This window comes from Artemia sp. Qi Xiang Cuo, chromosome 13, assembly GCF_049724085.1.
Source record: "Artemia sp. Qi Xiang Cuo chromosome 13, ASM4972408v1, whole genome shotgun sequence".
NCBI lineage: Eukaryota > Metazoa > Arthropoda > Branchiopoda > Anostraca > Artemiidae > Artemia > Artemia sp. Qi Xiang Cuo.
This window is the reverse complement of record NC_142806.1, coordinates 54,520,876-54,543,511: the sequence shown is the minus strand read 5'-3', so window position 1 is coordinate 54,543,511 and position 22,636 is coordinate 54,520,876. Positions and strand designations below refer to the sequence as shown.

The window sequence follows — 22,636 nt, the reverse complement described above, 5'->3', positions numbered from 1 at the left end:
GCATGTTAAAAATGAAAATGAAGAGTCTTCTAACCACATGCGGTTAGAAGACATGCGACACCGAGCATGTGAGCGAATCAAAACTGAAAATAACGAGCAAAGACACGCCGTTAGAAGAAAAGCGGCGGCGTTTCAAAAACGAAGAGCAAAGAAACACGCGGTTCGAAGACTTGCGACACCGAGCATGTGAGCGAGTTAAAAATGAAAAGCAGACACACGTGGTTAGAAGATATGCGACACCGAGAATGTGAGCAAGTAAATGAAAATCAATCTGAACAGCCAGAATCAAAACGTGTCAAAATTGAAAATGATAGCGATGATGATTAGGTTTGGGATTTTGACATGGATAAGGTCATCAATGCCTACCATACCTCTGTTAAAAAAAACTACAAAGGTTTGGCGATATGTATTTCATAATGATGAAAGACAAGCCGAGGTAAAACGAATTCAACATGATAGCGACGATGATTGGGATTTCACCATACCTTTGAAAAGCAAAGACCTGGACTAGATAAATCTTTGGAAGAAAAAGAAGTTTTTGTCCCACCACCTGAACAATTAAAAGAAACAAAGGTTCGGTGATATATCTTTCATAATGACAAAAGACAAGCCAACGCAAAAGACAAAATTTTTGTTACAAAAGGCAAAAGAAGTAATGATAGCGATGATTTTAAACTCACTCCTTCTAAAAAAGGCCAAGCTGAAAAAAAACTTGAGCACAGGAGTGGAACGCTGTGTCTCCGTTTTGCAAAAAATGTAATAATAAACCTTCGCACGGAAAACATTTTCACCAAAACACTCCACATCCAGACACCGCCTGCCACGTACTGTTTCTGAACCAGTCCCTATCTTGTCCCCCATCCATTGCTTAACCTCCAGGTATGAAAAACCCTTGGTCCCCTTCATTACTGATCAAATAAGCCACTAGTTTTCCCTTTTTTTTCTTTATTTTTGTACTGATGATACCCAAGTTTGTGTCCGTTTGGTTCTTTTGTTCCAACCCCCTTGTTTATGTTCTCCCTTTTAGGCCTTTTTAACACTAATTTTATCTCAGTCTTTTTTAGTTTTTACCTTTTAACTTTCTTACATTTTGCCGTTAAATTTTTTTTTTTTTACTAATGAATGACTTTGCCTTTCTGATATTGCTATTTTTGGCATGGTTTAGCCAGTTTTTTAGTTGTTGTGCTATTTTTATGATTTTTCTTTATGACTCCGAAATGTGATTTCGGCCCTCCGGGGTTTGTGATAGTCTTTTTTGAAATAAATATGTTATCTTATCCTAAGTTTTGTCCCACCACCTGAACAATTAAAAGATACAAATGTGGTCATCAATGCCTACCATACCTCTAAAAATAAAAAACCTGGACTAGATACATTTTCGGAAGAAAAAGAAGTTTTTGTCCTACCACCTGAACAATTAAAAGAAACAAAGGTTCGGCAATATGTCTTTCATAATGAAAAAAGACAAACCGGGCAAAAGAAGAAGGTTTTGTCCCACCACCTGAGCAATTAAAAGAAACAAAGGTTCGGCGATATGTCTTTCATAATGACAAAAGACAAGCTGAGGCAAAAGTTAACGGTGTAATAAAAAAAAGTAATTTTACAAACGCACTACTTCTAAGTTAAGGTCCATTTGGACATCGTGACATCAAGAAAAGGCTCGAGTTGCCTGCGTTTACAAGACGAGCAATAATGAGAATCCATAAATAGAGGCCTGCCACGTGCTGAGTTCCGGTACCATATATATATATATATATAGAGAGAGAGAGAGAGAGAGAGAGAGAGAGAGAGAGAGAGAGAGAGAGAGAGAGAGAGAGAGAGAGAGAGAGAGAGAGAGAGAGAGAGACACACACACACACAAACAAACAATGTCTGAGACTCACACACTCTCAGTCACTCACACACACTGTCTCACTCTCACTCACTCTCACATTCAAAAATACACACACACACTCACACACACACACACACACACAGACAAACTCACACAGTCACAAACACACACATACAGACACACACACACACACACACACACACACACACACACACACAGACACACACACACAGACACACACACACACACACACACACACACACACACACACACACACACACACACACACACACACACACACACACACACACACACACACACACACACACACACACACACACACACACACACACACACACACACACACACACACACACACACACACACACACACATATATATATATATATATATATATATAGCACCAAGAGACCCGTGGCTTCGCCACGGGTCTCCGGCGCGGCTACGGGGCAGGCTTTTATGAATTGATTCTCATTGTCGTTTATCTTCTAACCGAGGCTGTTGTCACAGTGAATCAGCAGGTAGATTTACGCCATCCTCCACTTTTCGCATTTTCATGTAACCTTTGGCCTAGTTGTTAGTGTCTTGCACAATTTCTTCAAAGAAATCCATAATTTGAAGGATATAAAAAGAGTTCATTAATAGCTGTATAAATAATTATTTCAATTCATAAACAAATCACAGGTGTCAGCTTGCACCAAGAAGATGGGAACAGGATAATAACTAGTACTATGTGGGTCCAGCTGATTCAGTAGGCTCTGAGTGGTCCAACGTTGTACAGTTGCTCTATAGAACTGAAGGCAATGGATGGATTGAAGGAAAATTTCTTGCGCCTGTCTTATTTTTAGTTTTAGTTTGTCAGTTATAATCTCAAGAGCTACATTAACCCAGATAACATCCCTGTAATTGTTTTTTGCTCCTTTACTTTATGCAGTTGGTTCCAGAGCTCAATTTATTCTAACAATTGAACTAAACTGAACAGATGGCAATATCAACCCAAAAACTTAATCTTAAATATTTCACCTAGGTTATCGATCCACCTACTTTAGGTTAGGGTAAATGGCTTATTAATGGAATAAATAAATGTCCTTTGACTCTTGCAAGCTTTGAAATTCTACAGGAAGCGGACTATTACCGTGAATGTCAAGTAACTGGGAGTGGACCTCTATCTCCAAGATGTATGATTAAAAATGTTCAGAATTAACAAAACAGGTCAAAAACAGGCTTCTGGTGACACATTTGATTTATTTTCGTAGCTTACTCAAGGAAGTAGAGACAGAGAAAAGGAATCGTTTGGGAACGGTAACTTTGGCTTCCACGACACAGAAGAAACTTGGGATGAAACGAACCGGAGTTACAGCAAACACAGTAACCCTTGACCAGTCCCTCAGAAAGAGGCTAAAAGGAGTAGTATCCTTTGCAAGCGCAGCTGAGTTACCGCACGATCAGAGTGAAATGTTCACATAAAAACCCATGCCATAAATACGGATTAGCTCCGTTCATTTTCGTCGTTTATCTCATTTTTTATATCCTTCATGTATAGACTTTCTTGTCCGTTTTTCAGAGCAAAACGCAATTTTCCCCTTCCAATTATGCCCTTCATTTTTTTAATTTTTCTAACCTCAATTTTTACAAAAGTAGTGAAACGACAGGTTCTTTAATTCAATTAATTAACTCACAATACAATACAAAAAACATAAAAGCAGAACAAAAACGGATGATGAAATCCCGTTTTGATTCCCGTCAGTCTTTTAGAGTGCGTTCTTACTGCTTTTTGTAAATTGGTCTTAACCCGTTTTTCAGCCGTTTTAAAGTGGTGGGAGATGGATGGCAAACGTGAACACAGAAATTCCTTTGTTTTAATGAATGTTATGCAGAATATGTCACTGAAATTTGTTCTACTTATCTTTATATATTTTTGCAATTACATGAATATTAAGGAGCTGCAACTTTGCGTTTTACCTTTATCATTCGTGAATAACTGTTTAGGGATGGTGGTAAAAAAAAAAGAGTTTATCCGCTAACTCAGACTCAATGGTTAAAGAGCTACCAGTGTCCGGAATTCGTCCGGATTTTGTTTCACCGTCCTGAACTTAGCGGGCTGTCGTGTGTAGCGTGAAAGAGTGAGAAAAAGTAGGGGTTGATGAAGAAAAATATCTTAATTAAACAGCTTTAAAGCCTGAACGAAATACAACTACATTTAGTTTCAAAATCAAATATATTTCATAATTTTTTCGAGCTTCTAGCTGCTGCCCTTTGTCAAGTTTGACAAAATTCTTCGACGAAATCCTGTTTTTCTTTCCGGAATCACATCTGGCTCCCGTAGATCTGCTCTCTGAACGTTTAGAATGTGGTACTTTATTCACAAATTGCTCCAACACCTCCAAAATCGTAATAGAAAATAAAATCATTCTTACTGAAAATTCTACCCAATCTTGAAGCCATCTACCGATTTTCTTGCGAAAATTGCCAAGTAAAAACACTGGATGACAGTTCAGATTCGACTTAAATTGAAAATGCTCTCTTATGCACTTTTTGGTGCCTATAAAAACTGCTAGATTGAGAAAAACACTTTTTACACACATCACATTCAAACGGTTTCTCACCTGTATGAAGTCTTTGGTGTATATTTAAATAGTCCGATCGAGAAAATCTCTTTTGACACATATCACATTTATAAGGTTTTTTCCCTGTATGAATTCTTTGATGTCTTTCCAATTTTGAATGGAAGGGAAATCTTTTATTGCATATATTGCACTCATAGTCTTTTCTGCATACTTTATTATTCAAGCCAATATTAGAATGAGAAGCTTCCATAGGTGTATTGGTATTACTCGGTGAAGTATCTGGAACTCCTACAATAAAAATAAAATAAAGTGAATTGAAAAAACGCAATGATAAGATATTTGATATTCTCATATCAAGATATTGAGATATTCTCAATCATATGTCCCAGAGTAATCACAAAACAAATCAGACACATTAAGAAAAAAAGAAGCAAAACAAGAGGCTTGAACAGATACAAGTTTATTGATCTAAGGATTATAAAAATAAAACTATTGAAATTTTTATTTATAGATTTTGTGATTCAAATAGTAAAAATATTCCTCTGTTAACCCTTGACAGACCACTATAGGAACAAATACTAGGAAAAATCTCCAACGCCTCCCATGCAATCTCTAGGTCAGACTAGTGACCAAAAAAAAAAGTTTTGCACTATTTATTCAAAATTGTCAATTTTAGACCATGTTGTAAAAATACGACACTAGCCTCTCAAGTATATAAAATAGGGCATTTTCACTTGTTGTTGATGGCTTTAAAACAATTGTTTTTGGTACTATGGCACAGTGGAAGTTCACATTATTTGCATTCAAAAGTGGTATATCCTGATTTTCCCTGTTTGCAGCGGCTCTGTTTCTCTGTGTTTTTTGGCCAGTGATAAAGTCCATCGGCTTGAAGACAAATTGCCGGTCGGATTCGATTGCGACTTCAAATGGGGCTGAGACTTTCTTCTACATGGTCTACCACGTTTACGTTGGGGCATCATACGTGCCGAGGCATACAACCCTGCTGCAACTTCAGACTGGAAGGCTCTCAAGATCATCGGTTTGTCTGTCCGTGAAGTGAGCGCTTTGACGTCTGACCTGAAAAGAAGCCAACTATTGCAGACTGTTGTGTCAATAAGCCACCAGAAGAATCTCATATACCATTTTTGTGTCCGAAGATGAGTTCAGCGCATCTCCACCAGCATGTCTGGTAAAACTACGCCACCCATATGACGGTTGTATTCTTCAGCAATGGCTGGCCTTGAAACTTCAACCCTGGATTTATTCTTAACGTTCGAGCGTCTGCACGTATCCTGTGGCGTTTTTCAAGCATACGTTGAAGCCAAGCAAACCGTGTTGTTATCTAACCATTTCACTGCAATAACACCAGAATGACTGTCAGTCCTGTAATCGGAAGTTCCTCTCCCTTGTTTTTTCATTTCACCATCTGCGAGAAGCGGGTAGCCCTTCAGTCACACTTTGTTCAACGTAACAATCCACCAATACAAGGGAATCCTGTGACTTTCAGCAAAATCATTAGTTTCAAGCTCAAAAACCAGTTGTCAAAGTAAATCTTACAGTTCGTTTCCTTTGGTAAAGTACTCATCAGATATAGAACTATGTTGCCTCTAACTCCAAAATCTGGCTTTATGTCATCTTCAACAAGAGTGCCCTTCGCTTGATAAACTTCAAAATCATGTACAAAGCCTGATACACCAACTCTTGCGAACACTTTTATTCCCCACTTCATCGGCTTTTTTGGTAGATATGGCCTTAATTTGCTTCGTCCCTTGAAAAGAATCATTCGATCTTCAATTGAATGGTTTTGTTTGGGGCTGACTTCAAGAAACTTGGAACAGATATGACCAAGGACGGGTCAAATCTTGTATAGCTTGTCAGATCCTTGATCTTGTATAGCTTGTCAGATGTTTGATCTTGTCAAGTCTTTGTCGGCCCATCTTGTCGGCAATTGCAGGGTATCTTGTAGCAGCTTCCCAATGCATTCGATAATAGGGAACTTTTATCCCTCCAGTAGTAGATTAATGCTCATGAAAACATTTAGCTCTTTGACAGTGAGGCAGAGGTTGCATCCCTCAGTTTGAAGTGCGAAGACGTTACTCTAGTCAACTATCATCTCAAGAAGTTCATCTCCAAAGAATGTTTGGAAGTATTTCAGTGGAGTCTCCAAGATGTCTGGAACTTGGCGAGGCTTTCCTTTCCAAGACAGATCAACTTCTTCTATATCTACTTTTCTCCAGCAGAATTTTTCCCGAACTTTCGATTTCTACTTTGATTTTTCAGTACTTGCTGCTACCAGTTGCTGTTGCTGACAAGAGGGTGCAGTTTCTCCCGACTCATGGTCACTGGGTTTACTGCTAGCCTCCACGTCATTCTTTTCCAAAAAGAAGTGGTGATTGTCCAGTAGAGGCAATAAGTCTGGATAATCGTCATCATCATCATCCGACAATTCCGACAACATATCTCCTGGAATATCAAAATATAATTGGCTGCCTCTTCTGCGTCAATTTGCCGATTTTCAGCTCGTTTTCTTACTGTCGTAAAATTCCGCCATATAGAAAAAAAAATCTAGGCATATGACACACCCTGACTACTCAATGATCCACCACCCCTGACGGGTGGTTTGAGCTACTATATAGGAGGGACCCTTGCTACATAATAGCTGATATAAAATTATACTGTTTTCTTCATTTTTTTTGTTTGTCTTATTTAGTTGTTCGTATTTTTACAACACAAGGAAATGTATCTTGCTACTAATCCAAATTCTTGCGCACATCATGAATTTCATCTACAGTAATTCAAAATTGTATATATTTTATAAACATATGGTTTGCAAGGAATCTCCCACCTTTTCGTTTTATTTCCATTTTCTAGCTTAGAAAATGCCTACCGTTTCATTTATTTTTTATATCTTGATTTGGTGACTCACTGCTTAGGCCACATGTCACACAGTAGCTCCCGGACGCATCAATCGACTGCCACCTTCATGCACCATCGAAAGATGCTGCTAAAAGCAATATTTTTTACAGCAAGATGGTAGTCTAAGCTCGAAAAGTACAGTTTTGCTTTTCTACAACAATGTCTTCTATAGGGTTAATAAAAAGAAAAGAAGAAAAATTTGTACTTGCAATTAATTACACTTTAAGTCAAGAATGTGTCTAGCTTTTGTAATTAGGTTAAAAATCTGTATTTTCTATGTATCTATTGTTATGAAGACTGTTTTTTAGAGTTTCGGTTAATATTGAGCTGCATCACTCCTTACTTAAGGTTCGTTACCACAAACTATTTGATTATACACATAAAAATAACTGATCAGCCAATCAGTAGTGGGAACAAAAAAAAGGCGATTTACAGTCAGATCACGTGATTTTTAAAGCTTGTAATATATTTTAAGCAGTTGGAACTTGATTATATCTAACATAGAAATACTAACCAATCAGCAGCCGAAAATCTTGATTTTTTAAAGCTCGCAAGTCGTTGGACCTGGATTATTTTATATATAGAAATAAAAACAGTCACTCGACAAGCAGTCGGAATACATGATTTTTACAGTTCATAAACCATTAGAAACAATTGGAACTTAATCAAGTACCATCATCATCACTCCTATATACCCCATTATCTTCAATTAATCCTGCCAGCCTTCGGCTTACAATGATAATCTTAATAGGGTTAGCCGTCTTACCATTATGTGAGTATCGTGTTAACTTGTGGACAATCTTTTCACCAAATACTCTGGGGGAATTATATATATAACAACACTCCTAAATACCCCGGTTACACGGCACACGGCACGGTTACACGGCAGGCTTTTACAAATTGATTCTCATTGTCGCTTATCTTCTAACCGAGGCTGTAGTCACAGTGAATCAGCCGGTAGATTTACGCCATCTTCCATTCTCGCATTTTCATGTAAACTTTGGCCAAGTTGTTTGTGACTGGCAATATTTCTTCACAGAAATCCATTGCGTTAGGAGAGATCCAATAATTTGAAGGATTTACAAAGAGTTCATCAATAGCTTTATCAGTAATTATTTCCATCCATAAACAAACCACAGGTGTCGGCTTGCACCAAGAAGATGGGAACAGGATAAGAAATAGTACTATCTAGATTCAGCTGATTCAGTAGGGTCAAAGTGGTCCAAAGTTACTAAAATAGGACAGAAACATGACAAAAATAGACTTGATCTACAATTGCTCTATAGAACTGTAGGCAATGGATAGATTGAATAAAATTTCTTGTCCCAGTCTTATTTTTAGTCTTAGTTTGTCAGTTATAAACTCAAGAGCTACATTAACCCACATAGCATTCCTGTAATTGTTTTCTGCTCCTTTGCTTTTTGCAGTTGGTTCCAGGTCCCAATTTATACCAACAATTGAACTGAATTGAACAGATGGCAATTCTACAGAACGGGAACTATTACCATGAGTGCCAAGTCATTGGGAGTGTACCTTATTCTCCAAGATGAATGATTAAAAATGTTCAGAATTAACGAAACGGATCAAAAACAGGCAGAGAGAAGTAAAGACAGAGAAGGAATCGTTTGGCAACGGTAACTCTGGCTTCCACGAATCAGAAGAAACCTGGAATGAAACGAACCAAAGTTACAGCACATAGTAACAGTTGACCAGTCCCTCAGATAGAGGCTAAAAGGAGTAGTAGCCTCTGCCAGCGCAGCTGTGTTACTGCACGATCAGAGTGAAATTCTCACATAAAAATTCATGCGATGGAAACGGATTAGCTGCGTTAATTTTCGGCGTTTATCTCGTTTTTTATTTCCTTCACGTATAGCCTTTCTTGTCCGTTTTTCAGAGCAAAACGCATTTTTCCACTTCAAATTAGGTCATTAATTTTTGTTATTTTTCAACCTAAATTTTTACCAAAATAGTGAAACGACAGGTTCTTTAATTTAACTAATTAACTCACAATACAATACAAAAAAACATAATAGCAGAACAAAAAAAGGATGATGAAACTCCGTTTTGCTTCCCGTCAGTCTTTTAGAGTGCGTTCTTACTGCTTTTCGTAAATTCTTAAATTTCGTAAATTTCGTAAATTCAGCCATTTTAAACAGTGATGGGAGATGAATGGCAAAAGTGAGCGCAGAAATTCCTTTGTTTTAATGAATGTTATGCAGTATATGTCTTTGAAATTTGTTCAAAGACATATACTGCAGTTAAATTCATTTAACATATGTAGTTAAATGAATATTAAGGAGCTGCGACTTAGCGTTTTACCTAATTTTTTTTTTCTTTTCTTGTTATTAACAGAGGGATATCCTTACTATTTGAATCACAAAATCTGTAAATAAAAATTTAAATAGTTTTATTTTTATAATCCTTAGATCAATAAACCTGTATCTGTTCAAGCCTCTCGTTTTTCTAATTTTTTTTTCTTAGCGTGTCTGATTTTTTTTTGTGATTACTTTGGGACATATGATTGAGAATATCTTATTATAGGGTTTTAAGTTTTTTCAATCCACTTTACAAACATGGTGTCCGGAATTCGTCCAGATTTTGTTTCACCGTCCTAATCTAAGCGGGCTGTCGTGTGGAGCGTGAAAGGGTGAGAAAAAGTAGGGGTTGATGAAGAAAAATGTCTTAATTAATCAGCTTTAAAGTCTGAACGAAATACGACTACATTTAGTTTCAAAATCAAATATATTTCATAATTTTTTCGAGCTTCTAGCTGCTGCCCTTTGTCAAGTTTGACAAAATTGATCGACGAAATCCTGTTTTTCTTTCCGGAATCACATCTGGCTCGCGTAGATCTGCTCTCTGAACGTTTAGAATGTTGCACATTATTCGCAAATTGCCCAAACACCTCCAAAAACATAACACAACATAAAATCATTCTTACTGAAAATTAGACCCAATCTTGAAGCCATCTACCGATTTTCTACCAAGATCCGGCCACAAGTAGTCCCCAAGTATTTCAACACGTATCGAACTGGGTTCCCACTTACGTAGAAAACAGGTAAAATTTTTGTTCTGTCAAATTTGTAGGCGAAAACGCTCAAATTTAAGAAAATCAAGAGTTTTATACCCTTTTCTGATAAAACGTCAAACTTCTAATCAAACAGTTAGGTTTGTGGAGTTTTTTTCTACATACTGAAACCCTTTTCACCAAAAGCCTTTAAATTAAGCCTTCTGGAGTAGAAAAAGTTGTTGTTTTTTTTTACAAAAACTGTCAAATCATTAGTACCTTTACCCTAGTCAAATTTTAAAACGCAGATACAACTGGCACTGACAGTTTAGATCAAAAATGTGCCAACTACATTACCAGCGGTCGCTGTCAGCGCTGGCCACTCACAATTTTCTTTGCAATGCTTGATATTGCAGGCGTAAACACAGGAGTACTTGTCAATCCAACAAGAAGTCAAGAAAAACTGATCCAGCACAGCAAAATCCTCACACAGTTGGGACTATCCCTAATGGAGCCTCATTTGATGGTTAGAGTATACATCAACTCCCTTCCTTGAGAAGTTTGAAAGTTAATCTCCAATATTGTTGGAACCAAGTCTACAAGTAGCTCAGACGCTGATCTTTCACATTCTGGCCGCAAAAATCAACGCTGCAGTCTCTGTCCTTTTTCAACTGACTGGAAGACGACTAGAGTCTGCAGCATCTGCAAAAGGGGATGCTCCAAGGACCACCTCAACGAAGTATGTCCAGAACGTATCTAGATAATTTACTTTTATGTTCAACATATTGTATTTGATTTTATTTGCTTAAAGCTAAATTATACGTTCCTATCTGAAATAGTTTTTATTTACAAGCGTTTTTAGTTATGGGGTAAGTATTTATCCCACCCGACCATTTACTTAACAAAAAAAAACCCGACCAGTTAATAGCTAATATATCTTTGCCTTTATGGTACTATATGTCTCGTTTTTCATTCTTCACTGTCATTTTCACTTTATTCTGGAAATTGGGTCCAACTTTGCTATTCCCCAATGATTTTGACAAAATTACACCCCTGGCGCCTTGTAGTTAACATCGCGTAAGACTACCCAAAGGCAGGGAGAAACAGGTGTGGATAAGATAGTGTTATTGCTTTTTTTACTGTATACACAGCAGGGCGAAAGAAGGCAATATAACTGTTAATTTCACTCATTATTTCCACTTTAAAGTGTTTATGATACAGTCAACAATTATTTGACTAGCCCCTCTTTTACAGCATATCACCTTATTTGTACATACTTAATCTCTTTTAATGAACAGTTTATAGAATCACTAATAAGCACCAGAAAGCAAAATAATTTTTCCTGTGGGTCTACAGCAATGTTACCTACTCTAAAGCCTAGAGTAGACGTAGTTTTTCTGGTGCCGTTTTGATAAATCCGGTGATTTCCTTCTGTTCAGCATGAAATGTCCAAATGTTGGAATATTACCTGAAATAAAATTATATGTGCGGTTAAAGACTGTAGACTATCTTTAACCGCACAAAGAATTTTATTTCAGGTAATTTTTCAATATTTTAAAATTGTTATTACCTCTACTTTGGTACACTTTAGCGTTCTGATACGCTTTGTTAAGTCACATGACCTTTTAGCCCCAAGACACACTTGGCGTTATTTACAAACAGTATGTTTTAACAGGGGTTCTTAGGGGTGTATAGGATAGTATTGCAACGGACACATTAGGGGTGAAAAAAAAGTTTGATAAAACAAACGTCGACGGCAGCAATGCAGCCATCAACTATAAACAAACGGGAAAATGAACAATAGTTTATTTTAACGCCCACGCCGTGATGGAAGAGGAATGAAATGGAAGGGAGCACCTTTGATGGTTTTTATTTCTTTTTTTTCTTTGTAGAGGGTATATCATAAAAAATAAATAAATTGGAAATCATAAATGATTTTTTTCCTGGGAAGGAAGAGGATGATAGTAAAAAAAAAATAAAATGCTGGATCATTTGATAAGTCCAGAAATTTGAAGTATCAGGGAATTGGGCCTAAATTAGCGCCTGCCTTTGAACCTAATCAAATCAACGCAAATTTATTATAAATTAGTAGTATTTTAACAAAGTTTGAATTTATTTATTTTAAAAAATTTCTACCTATTGGATTTCAAAATAGAGGAGGGGCATTACCTTTTTAAGTCTAGAAAAATCAAAATCTTTAAAAATTTTCATTATAAGCTAAAAAAATGATAATACAAAACAGTTAACTGGTCTTCTAGATAAAGAGCAACTTTTAAACAGCAATTTTACCCATGTTTCTTAGGGTGTAAATTATTTTACGTGTTTTATCCTATTTTACCTAATTTACTGAACGGGTTTTATTTTACGTTAATTTTACAACAATTGTTTAACCAAGTCATTTCTGTTATTTTCTACATTCTAAGCAAAAAAAAGGGGAAGAACAAACAGTATATATTGCTTCCCCTTACTTTTTAATTGAACAAGGAAAGACTAACCTGAAAAATTTAAGCTTGTGTTTGGCTTTCTCTCTGTTCTTTCCAAAATCTGATTCCCAATGAGCTTAAAAAAGAAATGAAAAATTACACACGGAAATATGGACAAATCTTTAGAGTTGGGATGGACTGGAATATCAAACATGTATCCACACATCTTTTAGCAACGTCAATCCTGTTATTACTGATGTCAACTTAATTGCTATTATTAAAAAACAACAAAATAAAAAACCACAACCCCAAAACTAGCAGGCAAAAGGTAGTTTCGTATATGCAAATTCCACTTTACGTTAGGTAGAGTAAAAGAACATACATGGAATTTCAATTTGAACAAGTTGAAGTTCCCAACACACTTACACAAAGGTTTGAATAAGCCTATTAGCTTTAAAAATAAGAGGTTCAAAATAAGAATAAAAAAACTGATAAGAAATATATATAATAACATTAATGAATATTATCATCAATATTAATAAAAATAAGAATATTCAAGTAGTCTATAATAATAATAATAATTTATTACAAACCCTCTTATAAAAAAGAAGCATGAAGAATCGGAGCAAAACAAAAGAAAAGAGAAAATAAAGACGAAAACAAATCAACCGAACATAATAATCTACTAAATACAAACAAATCACACTTCAACTATCAAGCAAGAAAGTCGCTGGGAAATCAAATAATAGTGCCCTGTGTTTCACAAGAGCTTGTTTCTCAAAATTCGGCATGAACTCAACAGGATCAGGTATATGATACTTTTCTAGCAGACCAGTGTTACGGAGGTAAAGTGGCAGACCAAGCAGAAACTTTAAATATTTGCAAAAGCCTGAACGGATTCGCAACATATCCGAATTCGATAGCCAATGCCAAACGGGTGAGATGTAGTGAGCAAAGGGAAGAGCGACGGCACGATACAACCTAGCAAGGATATGCTTATTAAACTTAAACTTCAGAGCTGCAAGTTTAGCATACCCAGACCGAAAACCCGACAGAACCTGGTCAACAAAAAGAGCACGCGAGCTTCTAAGGTCGCTTCCATAAGTGATACCTAGGTACTTCAACTTGCGGCTTGGAAGTACTACTTGCCCTGCAACGGTAACACGGGTAGCCTCGCGACGGGCAACTTCAGACGGCGCACGCGGGGGTTCAAATACAAGAAATTCTGTTTTAGCAGGGTTAATAACCAGACCAATATTAGTATAACCTCGACTTAGGAGATCGATGTTAGCTTGAAGGTTACAAAGCGATGTGCTCACCAGTAATATGTCGTCGGCGTAGCACAGTAGGCTCACATCCATACAATCAGTGTTAAAACCACCGTTAATCTTTTTTGTTACCGACGAGGTTAGTGAATTGAAGAGTACAGGGCTTAAAACCGACCCTTGACGCAGTCCCCGGTGAAGCTTAATCGGTTTCGACAGGAGTTCACTACTCAACTTAACACGGATAAGGCTACTCGAATACCAGTGCCATAGGACGGCCGCTACATGTGGGTTCACACCTTGGTGCAGCAGGTTCAAAATTAACTTTGAATGAATTACCGAATCGAACGCCGCGGACACATCTACTGCACAAATTAAAAGAGTCCGTGATTGATTCTGAGCTTTCGATACTATACGCGTAAGAAGGCGATGTGCAAATGCACAACCGAGGTGGCGACGGAACCCGAATTGTCGATTGTCAATTTTACACTTTCGTAACAGCTCAGGTAACAGAAGTCTCTCTAACACTTTGCTTAATGTACTAGAAACTGTTATAGGCCTATAGCTAGAGCAGAGGTTCCGATTTTTTCCCTTCTTCAAGACGTTAGACACAATACCTAGGGCAAACGACTTAGGGACTGCACCAGAATCAAGGCACATTTGATATAGCAGCGTCAAGTGCTCAATGAGCAGAGGTGAGCCACAGCGGAGGTGTTCAGTCACAATTCCGTCGTGCCCGGGAGCCTTGCCCTTTCTCAGCTGCTTAATAACTTGGAACACTTCGCCTATAGAGACGGTAAAATAGTTCCGTTGGCTCAAGAGGGACGCAAAAGCTCGTGAGAGCTCACTATCACTTTCGGTTGTTAGTTGGGCATGTTTGATCCCAAAAACTTCACTATAGTGTTTTACCCACTGCTCCTCAGGTATGTTACTAGCAGGGTTTGTCACTGGTTTAGACTGTCTAAAAGACTTCCACATATATACAGGATTATTTGCTGCTTCTTGGGAAGCAAGTTCAGCTTCGGCAGCTTTAAGATCACTTACAGACTTATTATAAGTTTTTTTCGTGTTGCGGAACTGCTCAAACACTACACCTGACCTAGGCCTCTCGCAATCGCGCCATAATCTCAGCCAAAACTTAGCACGAGCTTTGGCTTGCCTAACTTTAGGAGAGCGACTCCAGCCAGGCTTGCTGATTCTAGGTTTAAAACGGCGAGTGGGTACAGAAGCCTGCTCAGCCGTTTTCATTGCATGTATAATCTCAGTACAATAAATGTCTAGTGCTACCAAATCACTCGAGCCATGCATCAAGAGCTGAAAGGGAACTTTTATCTTTCCGAGAATCTCATCACATGTCTGTTTATACTGGTCGGCGTTTATTTTATTCCACGCAGTCTTGGTAGCATAAATTTGGGGCTTATTCGGCCTACACGGGAAGAAGTTAGCCTTAAAGCACAAGCCAAGGTGATCACTTACTGTGTGCTCAGAGTCCACGGTGACTGGAGCACCTAGAGAGAAGTTACATAGCACATGGTCAATGTTTGTCGTTGAACCGGAATTATGGATGTACGTATATGCGTCAGTCTTTTCACAGAGATCATACCCAGCTGGGATTACTGAGAAGAAGATTTCGGAGAGCTTATTTGATGGGTTCGTTAAGTCGCACTGAAAGTCACCGCAGACTAGCACTCTTCGATTGCCCAGCCTAATAAGTAAGCGCGAGAGGCGGCCACAAGCTTCCGAGAACCGTTTTTCGGAAGAGAGGGTGTTTAGGTTTGTTGGTAGATAAACCGTGATCAGAACAAAACCCCCGGGGCCAGGAAAATCTACAGCGAGGAAGAACTCACACGATTCCAGCTTTTGACATTCAAGCGAACTGTCCGTTATGATAGCAGTGCCCCCACTAGGTCGACCGCGGACTGAGGACCTTTTTGCTCCATGCATGAACACAGTTTTTTGATTCAACTGTTCGAAAAGACCAAAATTTTCGGAGGTGAGTAAATGTTCTTGTAAGCACACAACATTAAATTGACGGCATAGTTCTTTAACGTAGTCTAGTTTGACTGAATTGTGCCCATAGATATTTCGGCAAATGATGGAGAGAGAAGTCATTTCGTTGTAGTAGGCTTTTTCATAGCATTTCTAACTAGTGGGCATCTCATGCTGTATGAGGGGTGGGTGTTGTGGCCTTCTGGGCATAGAGCACATTTAACTGTGGTGGACGTGCATGGGGACGTCCGTGATGCGACGTGGGCACCGGCGCACTTAGAACACTTCGGAGCGTTGCTGCAGGCACTAGAGAGGTGCTCGAAAGATTGACAGTTAAAACATCTCTTGGGGAGCTCTTTATAGGCCTCAGCCCGGAAGTGGGTGTAGTCTACAAATATTCCGCGTTTAATTGTCTGATCTCGCGCGAACGAGTCTTTAAATACAAGTTTCACTGTGCCAGAGGTGCCGAACCGGTGGACTTCCGTAACTTCGGAGTTCGCAGCAATAATTTCTTCCTCTGTGGTTGCCGGAGGAACGAATCTTGCCACCGCTAAAAACTTTGGTTTCCGGTAAGAAACCTTGACATCACGGACATTTTCTTTCAACATGTCTGCGAGGATTTGAGCTGAATCCGCCGTATCGAGAAAGGCAACTAACCCACCTTTTCGTTGAGTGATCTGGCGAATATGTCCTTTTCCACCGTTCTTTTCGATAAATTCCTTCTGTTTGGCACATGATTCAAGGCTTTCCGCCGGCACATTCGCTATCACTACAGGATTCTCAAGTCTTTCTGGTTTCGGTAGCGGGGGCCAGACAGTAGGGCCTGACGGAAGGTAGATCTTACACTGATCGATTAGTCCCTCTATTTTCTCTGTGCACTCGTTAACTCTAATTGAAAGAGAAGTCAGCACATCTTGCGGTATTCTAGGCACTTCGCCAATTTTCCAGATAGTAAATCTATAGGTGAAATTGGCTGAGTTTTCTGCATTCTTGATAGCATCGTATAAATCACCCATGAAAACATCACTCTGCAAACCAGCTCGGCGGTCCTTCATTACATATTCATCTCCAAGTTGCCGCAAAATATCCTTCAGTTTGCAATGCGCAGCGTACAGAATGTCTTTTCCGTAAAATTTACTTCCCGTAGCAACCACCGCGTCACGGGAAATATCGGCATATCGCAAACTTGTCTGAGTGAAATTCAGGACAGGCGCGTATATATATTCGTAAATAGTCTCCTGTGTCATACCAACGAACTTCACTGCTCGAGAGCTGAAAGTAGTCCAGAATCTTGAACGTTTTATTTTCTTTCGCACACAATACACCGTCACGCGTCGAGCACTGAATGATCGCCAACTGAAATCACCCAGGAACAAGGGAAGCGTAAGTACCCCCTCACCTTGTCCCGGCAATGGTTGTGTAACTGATGACCGGCGGGTACAGTACGGCGCTTGCAGGGGGTTCCTTCCCCTCTTCTGCGTGCTCCCAGTAGAAATCAGAACCTTAATAGTATGGGAAAAATTTTCGTAATAGATGGCGCCCCAATCAACTTAAGAAAAAAGATGGCGCTGGTGAGGATATCCAGAAAGAAAGACCTATTCTAGGGAATGGAGAATATCACTCAATTTAACTTAACTGTAAAATTGACTATTAAAGGGTACAAATCAATATGAAAACAACCTCAAAGTAATGCAATAACTTTATCCCATTAACAGCAAACAAGCAAACTCTGGCACATACACTCTGGAAATAATACAGATGGCGTTATGTAGAATAACGTTATATAGACTTCATGTTTTAAGCTGAGAGAAAAATGAACATTCAGTGTTCACTTGTAAAAGACAACAGCAACACCTTGCATAGAAAACAAAAAGAAATACCATATTTACAATAATAATATTGGGAGTGCCAATCCGCTTAAAACTATTGTCACGATTTGTTCCTTACTTGCAGTTCATTAGCACAAACTATTTGATGAATAACCTAGAGTTAGGTGTTTTACTTTTTCATGAAAATCCACAACAAAAAAAGAGAAAAACATTATCATTCAGAAAATACACTTAGCTGTTTCAGAGATAATCTGATATGTCTTTTTGGCAACTTGGATGCCCATAGTATTTTTTTTTTTAATTTAATTGATTATCCTTTTCAACATGCCTATAAAGCTTAAACTTAATACCCTTAACCATTTCTGAGATATTGCACACAGGCTCTTTTAACAATCTGGATGCATATAGTCTATTTTATTTAGTTTAATATCTTCCTTACTATCCCCTGAAAAAATTCAAATTACTGTGCTTACTTGGATAATAATTACCCTTTCCAAAATGAAAAAAGTGCCGTTTGATTTATTTTGCCCCCCCCCCCCCCCAACATCATGCTTCATAAGTCCTAACGTAATACCCTTAGCTGTTCCCAGGATACTGCATACACACCCTTTTGACAATTTGGTTGTGTCATAATTTATTTTAATTTAGCTGTATATCCATCCCACTAAACTTACCCTGAAAATGTCAACTTCAAGCTCTATTCTATTCCTGAGTAATTGCATCTGCAACACTTTGACAGCCAGGATTCACTTAAACTCCTTTGACTTATTCAATATATTTGGGCGCAGTAATAACAGTAGAAATAACAATAGCCTCAGTTGCACTTAGCATCACTCACAGTCATGAGTAGTCACAGCTTTGGTCACAATCAGTTTCAATCACAGTCATTAGTAGTTGCTGTCTTAATCGCATTAGTAACAGTTCCAGCTGCAAGTAATGGCAGCTACAGTTAAAATTAGTCAGATTTGTAATTAGTGGCAGAGACCTAAATAGTGAAAGTCATAAGAAGCTGCAGCTGCAAGTAGTAAAAGTTACAATTAGTCATTGTTGTAATGGAAAGTAGTAGCAGGTGCAGTCGAAAGTAGTCATAATCACAAGAAGTTGCAGTTGAGGCAATTCCAAAGTTTCTAAAACTAGTTACAAATGCATTGGACTGGAAAAAACTGCATAAAGCCCACTTTTCCCTTTACTAAGGCAGCACTAAAAAGCTAAAAAGCAATTAAAGAAAACAAATGCTTACTTTTTCACTGCCATTATCAAAATATTCTCCATCAACTTCAAACTGACTAGAACTATTGTCCCAACCTTTGTCAATACCTACAGCAAATTCATCTTTGACTAGCTGAAAAAAAAAAACAATCCAAATAAAAATTAACGTTATCAAAGGATAGCATCATTGTTGATTTTTAATTAAAATCAACTTGGTGGACTGTGATGAAAAACTTGAGAGCCATGGCGAATTGGAGTAAAGCACAGATAATCTGATGGAGAGGCAAAGCTGACATGGAATAGTCAGAATTTTTTTTAGAATCCATCCTAGACCAAATTTAATATTCCATCGAAAATGGATAGTTTGCAGACTGATAGATGAATTTATCCAACATTATGACACAATTGAGGTTACTTTCTATAGACCATACTTGATCCTGTTCAGAAGAATACATACACATTCTTATAGCTCAGTAGTTTTTATTAGGCTACAAAATATATAATATGAATATCTTTTTTAAATTGATTACTGTGGATGAAGATAGTTATTCCAGGGAAATACTTGATGTGACTGTTTATACCAGAGCAAATTTTCCAGGACACATCTCCCACAAAGAAATGCATAGATAATTTAGCCTAATTCTTCTCTTAGCATGTCCAAGGGTGTAAAATTAGAGTGCTTTCAAAAATATAAAAAAGGACAAAAAAAGTTACACATTGTCAGGGGACCTTTGCAAACAAAAAACAGTTAAGGCCCGTTTCACTTCTTAAATAAACAAGGGGAAACAGTGACCTAAAAACATAGTTTCCTTTAAATTTTAACCTATGTGACAGAGAGATCTTCTGGTAGATTTCTGACAGGATTGAAAAAGAGCCACACCTGTGAAATATAGCATACAGTAAATTTGTGAACTGAAAACAGTCTCTAATGGAGTTAACATTGCAAACTTATCAAGGCTTGCTAAATTTAAAAATCAGGAGCCTAAGAAGGGAGCTTTTTTTTTTACCTTGGATTTGTTTTGAAAAAGTGTTCTGGATTTGTTTGTTTTCCTTAAAACGTTTAAACAGATTGTGTATAAAGATGTTTGGCAATGCCTATTTCCATTAACCATTAGTTTATCTTGTGATGAAAAAAGATTGAAAGAAATTTCTTCACTCAAACCTAATTTGTGAGGACCCTAACCTCAAATTTTAAATCTCAGATGATTTCTCAATATATAGATGTTCACTCTATTCAAATAAGGGGTCTAAGGACTTTAATTTAAATATTATTAAACACCTCTATCATTGTCTGGTAGGAGTAAAGAAAAAAATTAAGTTGAAGCAGTTTTGGCAGAGATTGAGGAGTACAATGGCAGCCTATTGGCACTTTGAACTAAACAAAACCAAAATATGGGAAAAAGGAATGTCAGATAAAGGAAGAAAATCTTAATAGCAAAATCAGACTTTGTACTTTTTAACTGTTAAGTTACCAAATTTCTAGCCAAAGGTATTTTTCAGGATGTGATGACGATTCTAGTGTCAAAGTATTACACAAGCGTCAGGTTACCTTTAGACTTCAACCTAGGCTAGTTCCTTCCTGAAAATGATATAAAAATATGAACATATCTATCCTTTAGTTGCTTGACCTTGAATAAAGTGAACTTCAATAAAATAAACTTACCTGTGGGTTACATGCAGAAATGTCTGTTTGATAAACAGAGGAACTAGTTTCAGCAGGGTAGTTTACCAACTTATCATTCAAGGTATCTGCTACGGGAGGTTCTAGATTACTGGAAGAATCTTCAGCCCAGAAATTGTCTTCAAAGGTTGTTTCTAATCTGTTTCTCTTTACAGCAGGTTGTGTCATTTGAGTACTTTGAAAAAGATAGCTAGGCTTCTGTATCTGGTTAACTGTCTCATTGGGATAAGCAAAACCTTTAACTTTAAGCATTTCAGCCACTTTTATTAATGAACTAGCTTGAGCTTGTGGAACAGTCACTTCACCAGTATACATAAAATTCACCAAAGCTAGCAGATCATGAAATTTCACATCTCTTAGAATAATAATAGGATGGGGGTGTGAAATCTCTAGAAGTAGTGTTTCAAAATAGGAACTACAAGATGAGAGAACAAGTCTATGACATTTGATGCTTTGACTGTCACATGATAGGGTGACATCTGTGAAATGTTCACTGTTTAATAGAGGTAACAGAGCTCCATGAAATACATCCAGGTAGTTGTCCCACTTTAAACAAAATTGTTTTTGCTCCATTTCAAAAATAGTGACTAAATCATTGAATGGCACAAACTTGCTGAAATAGATTGAAATATACAAATAAATATTCCAAATCACCAGCATTATAGGCCTAGGGCCTAGGAACTAAAGGTGACATTAAGAAAGTACTCTACAATTAGAAATTAAGAGCAACTCAGTGGAGTCAGTGCATGTATTTATCTTTCAAAGCTTTAACATTCTATTTCAATTTATAAAAAGGTAAATTTTTACCAAACCTTATTATTGACTTACAAATAAAGTGAATATACCAATCAATGCCTTTGTTTATGCTCTTTCCAAATATAATAATCATATTGGTGAGAAATGAATTTTACCCCCACCCCTATATATACCAATTCAGGGTATATATTTGCAAATTAGGGGGGTGGGGGCAAATTTTCCTTCTGATGTAAATGGAAGGTAAGTTTAAACTTTACCCCAGCCCCCTAATGTGCAAATATATACCCTGATTTGGTATATAGGGGTGGGGTAAAATTCATTTCTGACAAAAATGATTATATTTGGAAAGAGCATAAAAAATGGCATTGAGTGGTATATTCACTTTATTCTAAGTCAATAATATGATTTGGTAAAAATCTACCTATAAAAATACCTAGCTTGATAAGCTAATAGTTTTGTCTCTATGAATGTTGAACAATAGGTGGTAAATATGAACCAAATCATATTATTAAGTTTCAAATAAAGTGAATAGCCTATACCATTCAATGCCTTTTTTTATGCTGATTATGAATATAAAAACCATTTCTATCAGAAATGAATTTTAGCCCCCCCCCCCCTATATATGTAAATTCAGGATATATATTTGAACATTTGGGGGGGGGGTTAGGTTAGGGGGGGTGGTGCTGAAAATCATTTCTGATAGAAATTATTATTATATTCGTAATCAGCATAAAAAAAGGCATCAAATGGTGTATTCACTTTATTCCTAACTCATGAATATGGTTTGGTATATATTTACCCAATAGGCTATGCTTTCATAGCCTAATTTGCAAGGATTTTTATATCGACATTATACAATTTAGTTTTTGTATTAAACCCTGGGGTGTAGCCAATTAAAAATCCAATGGATTTCATTACAAACTTGATTTGTAGTTCATTTTGATCAACAAACCCATGTGACATTGTGAAATTTGAATTATGGATTATTTCCTCAAATTTAGTGTCACACATTTTTCCAAATCTAGTACGTTATTTTCCTAATTAATAGACCCTATGCTAAAGGGCTTGGAACCAGTGTTTCCACTTATCTTTTCAAACAATCTGTAGAATCTTGACAATTTTCGGGAGAAAATCGGGAGA

At 37.4% G+C, this 22,636-nt stretch overlaps 1 protein-coding gene across 6 annotated transcripts; it reads right to left on the bottom strand.

The window, feature by feature from the left end:
• Positions 1-3,613: 3,613 nt before the first annotated feature.
• On the bottom strand, positions 3,614-22,550 carry LOC148945437 (uncharacterized). 6 transcript variants are annotated; one of them, XM_089099585.1, is made up of 5 exons: positions 22,419-22,550; positions 20,723-21,353; positions 19,091-19,192; positions 12,840-12,903; positions 3,614-4,709 (listed from the first exon to the last, which is right to left on the bottom strand). In XM_089099585.1, exons 1-5 carry the CDS (start codon positions 22,505-22,507, stop codon positions 4,360-4,362), a joined length of 1,236 nt encoding a protein of 411 aa, XP_088955711.1. In that variant the 5' UTR covers positions 22,508-22,550; the 3' UTR covers positions 3,614-4,359. The 6 variants fall into 6 exon arrangements, with proteins under 6 accessions (XP_088955711.1, XP_088955712.1, XP_088955716.1 ...); XM_089099586.1 differs by having other exon boundaries at positions 22,449-22,550; XM_089099590.1 differs by having other exon boundaries at positions 22,506-22,547.
• Positions 22,551-22,636: the final 86 nt, after the last annotated feature.

Coding starts and splice junctions, on each gene's coding strand:
- LOC148945437 (XM_089099585.1), bottom strand. CDS start 22,507: ATGTGTGACACTAAATTTGAGGAAATAATCCATAATTCAAATTTCACA. Junction 19,193..20,722: donor TTTCTGCATGTAACCCACAG/GTAAGTTTATTT, acceptor TTTTTTTTTCAG/CTAGTCAAAGATGAATTTGC. Junction 4,710..12,839: donor CACAAGCTTAAATTTTTCAG/GTTAGTCTTTCC, acceptor TTTTTATTGTAG/GAGTTCCAGATACTTCACCG.